Source organism: Lepidochelys kempii, chromosome 10 (assembly GCF_965140285.1).
Source record: "Lepidochelys kempii isolate rLepKem1 chromosome 10, rLepKem1.hap1, whole genome shotgun sequence".
Classification (NCBI taxonomy): domain Eukaryota; kingdom Metazoa; phylum Chordata; order Testudines; family Cheloniidae; genus Lepidochelys; species Lepidochelys kempii.
The window spans coordinates 13,752,881-13,770,241 of record NC_136389.1 but is presented as its reverse complement, the minus strand read 5'-3'; the positions used below and the strand labels follow the sequence as shown (position 1 = coordinate 13,770,241).

Here is a 17,361-nt window from a genome sequence, read left to right as displayed (position 1 = left end):
GTTTCTTGAGTTTCTGGCCCACCACCTCAGGTGAATACCGTGGAAATTACAATGATATTTTTCTGCCCTCTCATATGAAAATGACTCATATTTTGTTAAAATTGATTTGGGTATAGCATATTAATATTGTTTTATAAAATGTAAATTCAATTTAATAGTTAATTGAATTTGCTAATTACAGTTGTGGAATAGAAAACGGAGAAAAGGGATAAATCTAGAAGAAAGTATTAAAATAAGTGACATCTAAAGAAAATGAGGATAGAGTATAACTATGTGCGTATGTAAAGTGGAAGTAATGATTCTTTACTCTGTAATAGCGCTTTGAGATCTACTGATGGTAACTGGTATGTATTATTATTGCGGACATAGAATCATGTTAGTTGTTTTATAAACAAGTGAAGACAAATTCACAAATTAGTGAATACTATCAACAAAGAGGATATATTGTATTGAAATAGCTCGGATTTAGAAGTTGGCCTGTACCGATGTGATTATGAGATTTCATCATTGTATACAGTACATTCTTATTGTTATACATAGAGTAATGAAAATGCATAAATACATAGTATCATTGTAGAAGTATCCAGAGAGATTCCAATGTTTGAACTACTGCCTCATCCTAGAAAATGGTGTTTACTTTCTTTTAGTCATATAATAGCATTCATTATGTGAAAGTAATTTGCTTTCTTCTTCTTACACATTTTAATTGTTCAGATTGGCAAGTTCCAATTTACCTTAATAGCAGCTTTTGTGTGGCCATCTCATTTGGTGTAAAAGTCTTACAATATTAGCCTTGATTTGCTTCACTAATACCAAATACAAGGCATTTTTTGAAGAAATTTATTTTTCAGAGAGAGCCTGCCATTATAGTAAGTAGGAAAGGCTGTTGGAAATACCTGTATGTTTTGATAGATTTTCTTTAACTGTTTAAAGAAGGCCTTACCAAAAACACTAAAGTAGCTAAGGGTCATTTAGCACACACCACCTTAGAGCTAAAAGGAAATTTGAAGTAATAATGGTTCACACTCAGGGCTTTCCTAGTAACCTATTGTGTAGAAAAAGACCGTTATCTTTTGAAAAAAAACTTTTTAAATGCATTAAAATGTGTTAAGTGTTGAAACTGTAAATCAAAGGTTTTTGTCAGATATTAATTTGATTTTAGAGGTTATGTTTCTCATTTATTGCTGATTCCTAAGTGCCACCTGCTGGGCAAGAAGCAGAAATGAGAACATAATCTTGCCTGTCTCCAATTCTGACTGCTGTTATAAACTGACACAGTTTAAAACAAACAAACAAACAAAAAAAACAGGTGTGTGGATTTTATCATATAGAAGATACAGATTTCCAATTTGTGTGTACAGAGAACTAGAGAATCAAGGTACTAGAGAATTAATGCCTGGCATGCTAGCCAATCAGATGATTTAAATCATCTCTCTATATTCTAGTCAGATTATACCTACCTGATAAGGCCCTTCCTATCCATCTTGTAAGGACTGGCAGTAATAGTTACATTCCTACAAAAAAAAATTGACTAGCAGTCCCTGTTGGACTGATACATGGCCACTAAGGAAATCTTTGTCACTTTTTTTTAATGTTTGGGGTTAGTGTTTGTCACTGACATCTGCACACTGTGTACTTCCAATCCATGTCATATCTTTGTAGGAGCCACTTACTTCACCCTGAAGCCAAAGGGACTTTTGGGGAGGTCAGCAGCAGCTTTTCTTTGTGTGTGTGTGGGAAGGAAGGCTGGTGTCCAAAGTATCCACTTTTTATACTCAGTTTAAAATGAGGATTGTTTTAGCTGGAATTAGATGGGTAATCGGGTATAGTTGTTTAGATTTACAACAGCTTTGGGTATTTTAAGAGCTTATTCAACGGAGGAGAAGGAGGAAGAAATGGTTAATTCTTGTTCATATCAAAGGTATCACTGATTTACATATGATTTCATTCATTTGTACAATGAAATGGGTGCACTGCACCCAGGTGGCACCCAATACACACAAGCATGGTGGACATCCCCAAAATAATTAAAAAAAAAACCTTGCATTGATGCTGGTACCACCAGAAAATACTACAAAGCTCTTATCCTAGGGAGAGTGGCTTCTAAGCGAAGGAAAAGCTGAATTATTCCAATGTGGATTTGGTGTAATATCAGTAATACGGGTCTCATCAATAGCAAATACACTTCTCACTGTATATAACATTGTTCACTGGACTATCTCAAAGGGCTGCACAAACTTTAATGAACCTTCACAGCACTTGTGTGAGTTGGGCTTGTATTATCTCCACAGTCGGTAAATTCAGACACAGAGAAAGTAAACAGCTTACCAAGATTAACACACAAGTCATTAGCAGTGTCTGAAATGGAAAAATGTCCAGACTCCTCTTTCCCTGAATATGTTAGTGTTTTGTTTGAAGTCCAGATATTCAGCCAAAAAAAGATAAGCAATTAAATTATATTAATATATATAATAATCATATTGGATATATGTTTAATTTTTTTTATGCTATGTTCTTCCTGTTCTCTCTCTCTCTCATTCCAATACTGAAAACTCTCCATTTCAGCCTTTGAATCTCTTCACCACTTTCTCCTGAACCTTTATTTGCTTTTTTTTTTTTTTTTTGGCTTTAGGCAGTTTCTTAGCTACTTCGAGATCGTGATAAGAGAGATATTGGCTCCTAATCTGCAGTGGCATGCTGGAAGAACAGCAGCTGCCATCCGCACTACAGCTGTATCGTGCCTTTGGGCTCTTATTTACAGTGAAATGCTTTCACCAAAAGAGGTAAACTCCTCTTTCCCCAACAAATGTACTTTAAAACCTAGGCAGGAAAACACAAGGCACATGTAGTAAACACAAACTTACCCTTTACAAAATTAATCCTTTAAAAAATGTAATGTTTTAAGATGTTTGCAATATTGTTGTAGCCATGTTGGTCCCAGGATGTGACTGAGAGGTAATATGGATGGATGAGGTAATATCTTTTATTGGACCAACTTCTGTTGGTAGAAAGGCAAGCTTTTGAGCTTGACAGAGCTCTTCCTCAATTCAGGGGAAGGTAACCAGAGTGTCACAGCTAAATATAAAGGGGACAGATTGGTAAATATAAGGGGTACACATTCATTGTAAGAGACCACTTAATTTTAAGTGGGCTGTTAATACCTCTACAGACTTAGGGCAAAGGAAGGTAGTAGGCAGTAGGGTATTTTACAAATTGTTGTATTGAGCCATAAAACCAGTGTCTCTGTTAAGTCCATGATTTTTAGTGTCCAGCAGAGTTATGAATTTAACGTTCCTAGGCTCGTCTTTTGACAGTGGTGTGCAGGTTTTCTTTGAGGACGAGGACTGAGAGGTCAAATATGGAGTGATCACTTTGTGAAAAGTAAAAAGAACAGGAGTACTTGTGGCACTTTAGAGACTAACAAATTTATTAGAGCATAAGGTTTCATAGGCTACAGTCCACTTCATTGGATGCATAGAATGGAACATATAGTAAGATATACATACAGATAAGTTGGAAGTTACCATGCAAACTGTGAGAGGCTAATTAGCAGTTTGCATGGTAACTTCCAACTTATCTGGGGGTGTGTGTGTGTGTGTGTGTATGTGTGTGTGTGTGTGTGTATATATATATATATATATACACAATCTTACTATATGTTCCATTCTATGCATCCAATGAAGTGGGCTATAGCCCATGAAAATATACAATCTTACTATATGTTCCATTCTATGCATCCAATGAAGTGGGCTATAGCCCATGAAAGCTTATGCTCTAATAAATTTGTTAGTCTCTAAGGTGCCACAAGTACTCCTGTTCTTTTTGCGGATACAGACTAACACGGCTGCTACTCTGAAATTTGTGAAAAGTATTCACCCACGGGTGATATGGTGTTTTTGTCTCTCATCATTTTCCTATGAGAGTTCATTTGCAAGCATAGTGATTTTGTTTGTTTTCACCCACATAGTTGTTTTGGGACATTTGATGCACTGGATGAAGTACACCACATGTTATGAGAGGCATGTATCAGACCCATGCATTTTGAAAGCTGTGTTAGCGGGGTATTGATCTTCGTAGAGTAGAGATATGGCTGCAGATTTTTTTCTGTTATTCAGGCAGGGTCTGGTGTCACTTTGATTTCTTGTATCCTGCTCTGTGGGGAGCTTGCTTCTGATGCTGAACTTGGTGAGGTTGGGGGATGGGAGGTTCAGGAAAGTTTTTTTTTTTATATATCAGGAAGTGGACCCCATCAAATATGAGTTGTAATTGTTTTCACTCTGTATGGCTTCCAGTGTGGGGTAACCAAGAAATGTATTGTCCATATGCAGGCACTCAGTTACCACAGAGTATGCTGCGAAGGAGTACCCTCCACAACACACCTTTCGAGATTCTGGGGTCCTACCCATGCCTATCAAAATGTGTGGTGTACCTAATCCAGTGCATCAAATGTCCCAGTAACAACTATGTGGGTGAAACCAAACAATCACTATGCTTGCGAATGAACTCACATAGAGTATTCTTGTCTTTTATTATTTTTCTATCACCTCTGGACGAATACTGAGAAAAGGGAACAGGTGTAGGCAAAGCTTCATCTAGGTCCAAGTGGCATCTTTGAATCACATTGCTTTTTATACAGCTCACTGTAAGAGGAGGATGCTTATGGTGCAGGTCACGTTGAGAATACTATGGGCCACAGTTAATCTATTGGTCTCATTAACATCCCTCCCTCATTCTGTTTAACATTTAATTAACTATAAAGAATTGCTATTTAAAATAAAGAAACAAGTGACCTTAAAAGTGCTATTAAAACTACCTAATTTCGGGGGCGAGGGGTTTCTGTGATAGGCCCTGATTCAGCAGAATGCTTAAGCACAGACTTAACTACATGCGTAAGCACTCCCACTGACTTCAAAGGGACTACTTACATGCTTAAATTAAGCACATGCTTAAGTGTTTTGCTGCATCAAGACCATTGTACCTTGCTACAGTAATATGCAGTACAGAATATACATATTACAAAAGACAAAAATATGAAATTCAACTGCAGGCATGCTGTATTACAAAGGCCTTTATTTAAATTTTCCATTTAGATCATGAGCGGTATGTGCTAGTGTACAAAAATAATCCTCATCTTACCAAAATGTTTTTTAAAATATACAAAAGCAAGTTAAACATATGCCTTTGCCCCTTACACAAGATTCAACTGCATGTTTCCCCGAAAGTGCTCATCAAATGACTGGTCTGCTCATCTATTTTCATTCTCCATGCTGAATGAAATCCAAAAAATAAAAGAGCACAAATGAAGTAGTATTATAAATATTAGCGAGCAATTGGCTTTTTAAAAATGGTTTTAAAGCAGACAGCATCTCTGACAGATCTCCTGAAAGTTAAAATAACTAATTAGTACACGGATTGCAAGGGATTGCATGAAAAGCTACTATTTTTTAATGACTTTTTTTTATTGATTGTAGATTTTTAAACTAGAAGATGCACTGATGCCTCAGGTAATTGCCACATTGGATGAAGATTCTAAAATGACTCGATTAATGGCTTGTCGTATTGTCAGTGTTATTTTAAACATCTGTGGGAAGCAGTTTGATCTAGATAAACTCAACAACATTTATCCTGGTATGATTTTTTTTTAAATCCTGTAAATATTCTTAGAATTTAAAATAATATTTTAATTCTTCCTTATAGAGGAGATGTCAGCAACTCTGTAGCTAACATTGCATTTGCATTTTCACCTAAAGCAGGGTTTTAGGCTCTTTGAGCCTGAAAAATATGTGACTGGTGCATTAGGCAGGTCACAGGCTGACCCTAAGACGTTTTTCACAATCGGTCTAGCCCTTCTGCAGTTTCTGTCATGGTGTCCTCTAGCCTTGAACCTGTGTACAGGGCCAGTATGAGGCCTAGGCATGGCTTAAGTGAAATGTAAATAGTGCATAGAGCTTGTGTTGGCTCTCTACATAGAGGTAAGTGTTACCCTGAGTGAATAAATTGCTTTCCCAGCCATTCATTCCTTCACTGTCCTGTACACATGCACTATCTAAAGGAAGGCTATTTCTGCATTCTTTGATCTGGTATTTTATCAGGGTTCATGGGTAATTTTTTTTCCCCTCTAATAATTTCATAAACATACAAACTTTGGGAAGAGGCTGTACAGTTTTGTGCATTTGGCAGCATTTTTGTTTGACCGGCTGCACTCTAATGTCCCGATCCTGCAAAGACTTGCACATGTGCTTAACTTTACCGGCTTTAAATAGTTTCACTTGGAGTCACTGGGTCTACTTAATGGTGTGTAAAGTGAAGAACATGCATAAAATTTTTGCAGAATCAAACCTAAAGCCATCATAGTGCTATTGTGTGTTTGCCCACTAGATGGAACCTTACTCTATAGTATCCTCTCCTCTTCAAGACTTGCCTGCTCCTCATCTGCATCATTCCCAACTTAGATGGCACCAAATAGTGTGCATTTTAACTAGGGGTGCCAGGCAACCGGTTTTCCACTGAACACCCAATTGAAAAGGGGCCCTGGCAGCTCTGGTCAGCACTGCTGACCAGGCTGCTAAAAGTCCGATCAGTGGGGCTAAAGGCAGGCTCCCGAGCGTTGGCACTGCAACTCCCATTGGCCAAGAACCGAGGAGCCGGACGTGCCAGCCACTTCCAGGGGCCGCCTGAGGTGGATCCCATACCCTGAACCCTCTGCCCCAGGTCGGAACCCCCTCCAGCACCCAAAATCCCTCATAGAGCCTGCACCCCACACCTCTCCAGTACCCCAACCCCCCTGCCCCAGCCCTGAGCCCCCTCCTGCACCCAAACGCCCTCCCAGAGCCCACACCACCTCCCGCACCCCAACTCCCTACCCCACCCCAGAGCCCGCACCCCCTCTCGCACCCCTGCCCCAGCCTGGTAAAAGTGAATGAGGCTGGGAGAGAGTGAGAGAAGGATGGAGTGAGCAGGAGTGGGGCTTCAGTAAAGGGGCAGGGCAGGGAAGAGGCCAGGGCAAGGGAGTTCAGTTTTGTGCGATTAGAAACTTGGCAATCCTAATTTTAACTCTAGTGCAGGCAGAACAGAAATAAATTATGCAAACAGTAGCTGTGCTCTGCTTTTTGCCAGTACTGTTCAAAATCATGCTGACAGCACACCATGAGGTAATGCTATAAGTAGACTCCACTTCAAAGAGTAATGGTAATAATGTTCTATACAGACAAATGTGTAGATGGACATGCAAAAAAAGCCAGGAAGAATAGATAATGTGCACTTGTATTTAAAAACAAAAAAAACAAAAACACGCAACTCCATGCAGTCGAATAGCTTTACTATTCTTAGGATTTTCTATAGCACCCATCAGCATAGTAGCTAAGTGCTGAACTAAATGGTCCTCAGCACAATCTGCTGGGGAGTGGGTATCAGGAATGGTGATTTTAAATGTCTTTTTTCCAAGTAGGGCGCCATAGTCATTAATGTGTTTGCCACATAGCACAGCAGGAAACCAGCAACGCATTTTATAGGCATAAATAATCAGTACTATCACTGAACAATTATCAAAGGATTTCCTCGTCACATCCTACTGGACTCCATGAATGCAATACCTCAGTCCCATAGATAGTCTCAAACTCATAGTAATTTAATATACAATATTAGCTCAAATAACAATAATTGTCAGAAATATGTTTCTGAAACAAGTGTTGATGCTTCAAGTTCTAATTAAATTCCCATCTGTATTTTTTTTTAATGCACGAGTATAAATTCATAATATCTTTACGGAGATTTGCTTTTAAATAAAAATCAGCTAAATCAGTAACAATCAAATAATGATATAGTGCGTGATTATTTGGTATAGTGTATTTGATATATTCCAGGAACTCAAAGAAGGGTGACAGAAGCAACATTATAAACTTTAGCTTTTAACAATCATGAAGTACATTTGTATTTTGCAGTGTCTCGCAATATAAAAGAAGAAGAAACAATTTGAAGATTTTTTTTAATGATTTCTCACATCTGTCCAATGTTACTTGTTCAATTATGTGTATGCTTCTTTTTAGAACTCTTAAAGCGGCTGGATGATGCTGCACATGATGTACGACTAGCAGCTGCTCAAGCCTTAACTAACTGGTTTAAATGTATAAGAAATGATGATGAAAAATCTATACTTAAAAGTAATATTGAGTTTCTTTACCGAGAACTGTTGATTCATCTGGATGACCCTGACCAAAACATCCAACGGGCAGTCTTAGGTAAGTCAGTGAAGGAGCTATAGTTTAATGAGCAATTTAGATTGAATATTCAGTGTTGCATACAAATAGGTGGGTGGGTGTATTTGTCCTCTCTGGAAACTAGATTGCTTCTTTTCATCCCAGAGCATCTTTACAGACACAGGAAGCACTAGTGACGCCATTCATTCCTGTCCACTACTTGTTCCTCCATTAAGCCCAGTCTGGCCATACCTCGTCATACGAAGTTCCACCATCTAGTCAATGGTTGGTCTTTAGGTCAGACTGACCTTGGTTGTGTTGTATTATTTTCTTTGGCACCATATCTTCAGTTTGTCTTCTACAGTGTCAACACCATTGTAATCTTTTGAATTGCAATCAATCCCATACTCTGCTTTTACACCCTACTCTCCATCTAACTTCTTCATTTATTTTAAAATCATTCCACTTTTACACCGGCCATCTTCCAAACAACTCTCCTTTCTACTGCCTCCAGCCTTCTGATGTCTGTTTCATTTAATGCAGCTGCTTCATTAGAGTAATATTGTTAATATACTGGTTTGATAAATTTTCACTTTGGTACCAACATGTTTTTATCAGTCCATAATTTCATGAACTTCTGTGCAGCATTTGCACATCTCTTTTTAACCTCATCCTTCGGCACTGATCAAGCTTCCTAGATACACACATGATTTTACTTGTTCTATAGTTTCACTGCTGCTGCATTTCACCATTTTGTCTATTGTCTCTTTTGAAGATGCAGCCACTTAATTTCCTTGGCATTTATTGTAAGTCCAAGTCGACTACACCAATTTTCCAAAGTAAGGAAGAGTATCCTCATTAATTCAAAGGTGTCATCTGCATCAGCTAATGAGTTTAACTCTAGATCACCCAATATCACACCCTCAAACTTGTCTAACATTCTTAATTCCCAGTTTAAGAACTTGATGAAAAGTGATGGTGATTCCATGCTGCCTTGTCTTACACCAAACTTCAACTTGAACCAGTTGCTTAATTTTTTACCAATTCTCACGGCACTAGAGGAGATTTCGTACATAACTTTTATAATTGCAATTATCCTATCTGGGACTCCATATGCTTTTACTACTTTCCATAGTGCTTTATTCCAAACTGAATGAAATGCCTACATGCTGTGGATGAAAACAGCAAACATCGTTTGTCTCCATTCTCACTTTTTTTCCATCAACTGTTGGAACATATCTGATCCGTGCAACTTTGGCCTGGTCTGAAGCCACACTGTTCCTCACCTACTATTTCCTCTAAAACTGGCCTTAATCTGTTAATTACTTTCCTCATGATTTTTCCCAGCACTGATGATAAGCTTTTACCTCTATAAATATTCAGACTGGTAGGATCTCCTTTCTTCAGGATTGGCACAAGTATTGTCTTTAGCCAATCATCCGGTATCTCCTCTTGTTCCCATACCTTCTCGTATATTTTTCCAAATCTTGTGATAGCACTTGTCCCGCTGGCTTTTTTCGCAGCTCAGCTGTTATATTGTCTGTTCCTTGAGCTTTCCCATTTTTTAACTGCTTCCCTGCTCTTTCTAGTCCTTCTTCTGATGGTGGTTCAATACTGATATCCATTCTCCTTTTTAAGATGTCCTGTTCGTCTAGTTTGTATAGAATGCTTGTATCTGGATGAACTACAGGGTTCAGCACTTTGTCAAAATGCTCCTTCCATATTTCCAGCACATCTTCAGCATTTGCTGTCAGTTCACCGGTAGCCTTGTTTACTGCTCACACCATTGGCCTAATTGTTGCCATACAACTTAACGTTCTTGTATATCATTTTCATATCTTGTTTTTGTTGAGCCTCTCCTTTCCAGAACTTTTGCTTGTCCGATCTTTGTGATTTTGCATTTTGCACGATTCTTTGACTTCTGGTTTCCCAACAGTCTTGCCTTGTTTACGCTTTTTCTGTAATGTTCTTGTTTGGTTGCTTGTCCAGGTTTCCCTTGTTTGCTTACACCTTTCAGTAACTCGATAGATTAGGGAAATGTAATGGGATATAGAACTTTTCACCACTAAGTCACTGCCTCATATCTGTCAGAAGTTAGTAGTCACTGCAATATACTACCGTATGATAGCTGTTTTGTGGTCTACGTGAAACGAATTGGTACTTTCAGTCCATTTTCAAGCAGATGGTTATCAACATTGCAAATATCAATATCAGCAAAGGGGCTGTCCATAATTTACATCATGCATTGAGAGGGGTCCTTAATTTTCCATGTTTGTTTCAGTGTTACAAGGGGTGGGAATGGGTCTTGAAAATCACCAGAAAATGTGTTGTTTAATTTATGGACAGCCCTAAAGAGTACAGGGATTAAATTAGCATAAAGACTGAATATTAGTTTCTCACCTCTAAATGTCCTTCCAGATCAGGTTTCAGGTACTTTGAAGCATATCTAGAGAAGGACAGATCTTTTGATTATTATGAATATATGTTCTTCTTTTACAGAAGTTTTAAAAGAAGGAAGTGTTTTATATCCAGAATTACTGGTAAAAGAAATAGAAGCAGTTGAACATAAGCATCGAACTCCAGCGTACTGCAATCAGCTACTACAGCACATTCAGTCACGTGGGGAGTAGAATTTCTGAGTCAGGAGTGGCAACGCTGTCTCTAAAACAGCCTTGTTTGAACTTCATATGAACTGGAATTGCCTCATTTCCAACTCTACAATAAAATAAGTTGAGCAATAGTTGTGTGGCTCTTTTGCAAATAGAGTAGTGTCATCTTTAAAAGTGAAATCAACACACTCTGACATCTTGCATTGCAATTTCAACAGGACTGTGCATACTTACAATTAGTAATACAAAACAGAATGTTTTAATTTAATTAATTCCTTATTGAAAGTATTTGGGTTGGGGCAAGAATGTTCTCTGTGAATCTATCTGACAATATTTATTTTTGAGAAAACTACCTTATTTTACAAACTAACCTCTACGTAATGTACCCTCAGGCCTAAAATTGAATTAGCGAAGCTCATGTAGGCCTCAATCCTGCAAGCTGCTGAGTGCCTCCAGCTCTGGGAATTATCCATGCATAATTATTCATGCATAATTTAAATTGCATCAAGCAACAGAATCTTACACCATTTTGTGTACTGATGCTCTTAAAGTACTGTATTGGTTAAATGCAGAGCAACTGACCCAGCAAACACAGCAAAGTGACAAGCTTATTTCTTAGAGCAGTGCTATTCAAATTAAAGGTATATTAGTCACACAAGCATCATACTTGGCAGCATTTGCAGAATGGGACCCTTCGTTTCCAACATGCCTCCATTGTAACTAGCATCACATTTTGCAATTTTTAAAATAAAACCATTAACCCAGAGGGGAAAAAGTGTATTTTTCCACAGTACTTGTAAATCGACTGAATCTCTTTGTACTATGTTTACTTCTTGCAGTATACAAAATGAGCCTGTACTATTCTGAGCACATGTGACTTTTAAAAAATGCTTCGTATTGTCACTGTATTGCACTGTCTGAATAGAGAAGAATTTAATGAGAATATATTTAGGAATATACGACAAGGAATTAAGGATTTTACATGACATTAAAAACAATGGTCTTTTGTTACAAAAATATACTTAGATCAATAGTATTTTTATTTTTGTACTCATTAATTACATTACGTCTGTATTTTTTTTATTGTTTACACTGTAGTGCCTTAAACAAACCAGATTGTGTTGAATCTGATTTTAGGTAACCGGTTTGATTTTTTTTTTTTTTAGATTTTTTAGTGCATACAATATGGTTTCTTTCTGTATGTTGAGCTGTATAATTAAAAACTATATTTACAGTGTCTTTGTCTGTGAATTACAGTATTATGGAGTGAAATTAACACAAAGTACAAGACCATGGTGGGCCTTGGTTTCTAAAAACGTTCCTGTTATTGACTGAAGATTTTTCTGTTATTAGGCTCATCTCCCAAAATGGCTTGGCTTACACACTCCACATTCATATTGTTTTCTTGGCCTGGAGGAGAAGTGCCTTTTTATTTTTATTATTTTGGGGTGGTTAGGAAGGAGTAGCTAGTGTGGAAATTATTAAGATAAATAATTAAAACAGCTTGTGAGGGGCTTTTCTCCTGATTAACGTAGGCAAGTAAGGGGTTAACTAGGGCCTCATTACAGCAAGGACATAAGGTATGTTCCAAAGTCCATTGAAGACAGTGGAATCTCTTTGAATCAGGCCTGAACCATGGAGGCAGTATAAGGCTGGGGGAAAGCCCCACAGGGGAATAGAAGGTTCTCTTGTTCCTTATCGTCCCAACCTCGTGAAGAAACTTACGTACGGACACTCCCAGACCAGGAAACAGGTGGAAGCGGGAAACTGACCATCTTGCCTCCAAGAGATTTTGTTCACCCCCACACTCTGGTTGAAGCAAATAGCTTTTGTTAATTACCCGGGGGTGGGATCAAACCGAATTGAGCTGTAGACCAGATTCTGCCTTGGCCTATAGTACAGGGAAATATGTTTATGCAAAGGTGCATATGTCTTAAATTGGCAGGGTGCAGATTTTTCCTTGTTTTATTTCCCCCTAACCCCTTTGCATTTTACCTGCAGCTAAAGCCCAAGCCACGCTGCACAGAGCTGTTGTCATTTGGGTATATAGCAATGTTTTCAAAGTATCTTGAATGTCTATAAATATAAACTGATTGAGCTGCTGTAAATGTTGTGGTGAGCTAGAGGTGGAGAAAGGGTATGGATGGCCAAGTAGAAGACTCTGGCAATTAATGTAGAGGCTGAGAAGCAGGGTTATAGAGGTGCGTAACCAGCTCTCTGCCATGCTTTTCGGGCCAACTCCTGGCTTGGGGGCAGAGTGTGGGCATGCCACAGGCATGATCTGAGCAAGCTGTATTCTGACACTTACCACCTAGTGCAACAGCCCCTGTGGACCATCACAAGTTGTCATGATGTACAGCAATCTTGAGGATGTTCTGTTTTATGCTGGGGACCAAAATGGCTACTGGCAGCCCTCATGGATCAGAGAAGCACAAAAGCGTATAGCTGAGAATCTGGACCACTCTGAAAGATACCTCAGGTTTCTTTAGCAAAGATTTTGAAGCTGATTATGCCAATAAAGTATTTTTAATTGCATTGAAAAATAAAGGAAAACTACAGTGTAATTTTCACCAACTTTGTTGACTGGTATGAGTACAAGCCTTAGATACAATAATTTGCATTCACATTCTACCATCGTCAGTGTCCATTCGGTTTAGCTATTAAGGACTTCTTAATTAAATGTGCTTTGAAGGTAGATTTTTTTCTGGCAGACAGTAACCTCTTCTACCATTTTAAACTAGCAAAATCAGGTCGTAAACAAACAAAAACAAGGTCTCATCAAAGAAATATCTGAATAAAATAACAGAAACAGACAAGTTAGCTCTTATTTCTACTTTCCCATTCCTTTGTACGAACATGCACACTGAAGTCAATTTGCATATGAAAATAGGGTAGGCCCCTATAGCTGTAAGAATCTAACAAAAGGGACTGGAGAATCCACTAGCTGCTTCCTTCCCCTGTCTCTCCCCATAGAATGAATGGTATCTTGGTCACTCCTCCTCTGACATGGGAAAATTCTAATCCTAAACCATATGCGTGCTCAAGCAGAAATCTAAACTGAAGTTCCACTTTCCATCCACTAGACTTCCCTATGCAGAGGCCAAAATTTATTTCCTCCCCCTTCTTCTGGAAACTACCTTCAAAACTAAACAGTTGATCCAACTGTTCTATATAGGTTCTTATACCATGCTCATCGCTGTAGTATCTGAGCTCCTCTTGGAGGAGGACTGGTGGTGATTCGCTGCGACTTTTCCTGATGCCGACACCAACTATTTTTCTTCTGGGAATACTTTTGCCCAGCTCTATTGTTCCTATTTACATAGTGCTGTAAGCATACAGTGTGTTATATAAAAAGTAAAATGTGTCAAAGGAAGTCCTGCTCTGAAAAGCTTAGATTCTAAAAGAATTAGCTTAATACAAACACAGAGCAGTGAGTGGAGAGAGATTGTAGAACAGGAGGGTTATCAGATGCTATTTGAAGGTGGAAAGGGAGGTGTGATGTACGTGGGATGGCATATTTCACATAGCTGTGACATAGTTATACAACTATCCTACTAAAGCATATGTCACTTGTGTGCCATACTGAAACTTCAGAAGCCAAGGAAATGTATCAAACTACTACTACCAAACAGTCTCCTGCAGCATACACCAAGTTCTGTTTCCCAGGCATCAGCCCAGACCCATATTCTAATTGTAAAGTTTTCTTAAAGACCTGCCAGATAATGCAACCACGTTGCAACTCCTGTGCCAAAGATACAACTTCTTAAGAATGCATCTACAATGGCAAAGTTCAGACTTCTTTATCTCTACCAGTGGCAGCAACCGGGTAGATATTGAGCAGGTATTTTTACCACTGTATTGTTTAAATAAAGGGTATTTTGAGACCTGGCTTCACTTGAGATGCTGGGTTAGGGGGAAGAGAGAGATGTCCCTTCTTTGATGGAAGTGAAAAAGAGTCAAAGTTTCTCCAGGCTGACCAAAGCTCGGTGTCCAAAGTAGTCACTTCGAAAGCTCAAGTGTCAGCCCGATCACCCATCTTGAGTACTTTGGGAAAGATTTGCTGCACATACAAATGTCAAGTGTTTCTTTAGCAAGGCTTCCACAGGAGAGCCTTTTTAAAAGCTTACAGAGCTAAGTCCCTGACTCCTCCATCTAGTTTCTGGGCTCATTCCCTCTTAGCCATGGTGGCTTCATGAGCTGAACATGCCTATGGTCCTTACAAGGCAATTTTTAAAGCAACAGGCAGAGCCTCCCAGTATAACACTCACCATGGTCCACAAACTGGACATCCTCACATCCTCCAGTGTGTTGTCTGGATGGTGAATGCTCCAAGTAGATGGTCCCTCAGTGAGGAGAAATGCACATGAAAACGATTACCTCAGAGATAAGGGGTGCTACTAGTTTTATCTATCCCAGTGTTTCCCAAGTTCTCTATAACCAGATCCTGCTATTAAAATCCCATCATGGAGGATCTGTAGACCTGGATTTGCAGGGAAATGGGAAAATGTATCCTCCTTTCTGAAAAATTAATTGATTAGAAAATCCTGGTCTATAGATTCAACTTTTCTCGCGTTGGTTGGGATGCAATCGAAATGCATTCAATTGTTTCTGTTTGGCTAGTTCGCCTGTTCTATCTGCTCAGGTTTATCAGGGGTTTTGGATATTTCTTATGGCAATATTTATAATGTAGCCTTCAATGCAGAGTCATTTTTCTTGGCTGTGAAAGTTATCTGACTCTTCAGGAGGGTGTGGTTACCCTTGCACTGCCTGTGATGGAGAGAACTAGTTCTGCATTTCTCTGCAGTGCTGGCTACAGGACCTGTCTTGGAGAATCTTTGGACCTGGATTCGCAAAGAAAGAACATGTTCGGTAAGTGGCATGCATTTTCCTTATTGGATGTGATGTCTTTTAAACGTTTGCCTGCTACCTGAAGTAGAATTAGCAGCTGGGGCATTAAATGAGTGACAGTAAAGCACCCCAGGCAGACATTGAGACTTCAGTCGCATAGCCCATGTTGGTGCTGATCTCTAGAGACAGGACATGCTATGACAAGTACTATGATGTCAAATGGCTGCCTTGAAGTGTTGCCGCACTCCGTCCCCACCCCATCCTTAATGACAATATAACCATACTGGCAGTTACCACAGACTCTGACTTCTTCTTGAACACTTACATAATTCTGATGGTTTATTGTGGTACAATGCAGATTTTCTGAAGCTGTTTGTTTGCATTTTGGGCTTTGTCAGCCTTATCTGCTGATACCTTGCCTATTAGCTGTTTAGTTATATCCACAGATGTGTGTTGACGTCTCTTGATTTTATTTTTTTTAAATGAAGAGGGGGTTTTTAGATGAGAAATTTTTCTATAACATGTAATGAAATTCACTTTCAGAAAGGAGATTCTGAATAATTCCCACAAAGTCAGAGGAAAGACTCCCATTGGCTTCATGGAGAGTTGGATAAGTTCCCCAAAGAGCGAACCTCGGTCTTATTAAATATAACCATTAACTAAAAACGTATTGCCATTGACTTCAGTAGGGTTTTACCATTGACTTCAGTAGGGCCAGGATTTTATCCATTGAATCTTTCCTTGGGGTCTGCAGAGTAGAAAAGTGAGTAACTGCTAGCTTCTCCAAAGGACAGCAAGTCAGAGCTTGACCTTTTGGACACATGATGGATTGGAGCCATAGCCCTTACATTTTTAATTATATGGAAAAAAAGGGCATAAAGCATGGCCATTGGAATGTGTGTTTATTATTAGGGAGCTGAAGGATCAACAAAACTTACAGACAGTTACCAGGCTTGTGTCCAGTTACTGAGATCAATTCCCCAGGGAAGTTTAGCAATAGCAGTAACTGAGCTGAAGTAGCAGAAGAGAGCTATCAGGAACAAGGCTGCTCCGCCAGCCCTCATCATCTGTAATCAGCTTTTCTTGTTAAAATCTGAAATCCCCTTTAAGTCAGGACAATGGCAGAATCTCATAGTAAAGTAGCACTGAAGGGATATGCACCCCCACTTCACTGATGACCTGATTCCAGGGTCTGAAGCAGCATTACCTTTGGCTGACTTCACTGATGACACAGAGAAGGAGACCCTGTCAATTGAATCATATGGTGTAAGAAACAAAGTCCTTTGCCTGTATCACTAACAACTCTCTGATTTACTTTATTTGTTTATTCTGGTTGATTATTTTGTGGATTCCTCAGTCAGTTTCACTTTCATTTGCATTTGATTTCACTTTGCTCACTGCTGCATTGTTTTAGATGCAAGAAACTTCAGAAGAATGTTTATTTGGTTTAAAATTGTTTCTATTCTGGGTTTTTTTTAAATCACTGACTATATATACAAGCTTCTTTTGATCAAAGTGGCTCTTTCTGGTCTTGGAATCTATGAATCTTTAACAAAATCTAAATATTTGGCCAAAATTGACTCCACAATGTCCCTAAAACCTGAGGGCTGTCTCCCCACAACTGAGGGGCAAAGGCAAAGTTGGTGCTGAGTCACCTTTCTGCACCACCCCTTGTTCCTCTGATGCTGGGGTTGGCCAGTGAACAAAAG

The 17,361-nt window shown here is 38.9% G+C and overlaps 1 protein-coding gene across 2 annotated transcripts in view; it reads left to right on the top strand.

The window, feature by feature from the left end:
• DNAAF5 (dynein axonemal assembly factor 5) overlaps positions 1-12,555 on the top strand; it is a 42,362-nt gene extending 29,807 nt beyond the window's left edge. Inside the window, exons 10-13 of one of the 2 annotated variants that reach the window (XM_073362091.2) lie at positions 2,633-2,783; positions 5,472-5,628; positions 8,046-8,237; positions 10,695-12,555. In XM_073362091.2, coding sequence (XP_073218192.2) covers positions 2,633-2,783; positions 5,472-5,628; positions 8,046-8,237; positions 10,695-10,825 — 631 coding nt within the window. In that variant the 3' untranslated portion in view covers positions 10,826-12,555. Of the gene's footprint in view, positions 1-2,632; positions 2,784-5,471; positions 5,629-8,045; positions 8,238-10,694 lie in introns of those variants that run through there. The other variant, XM_073362092.2, reaches the window with a different exon arrangement.
• Positions 12,556-17,361: the final 4,806 nt, after the last annotated feature.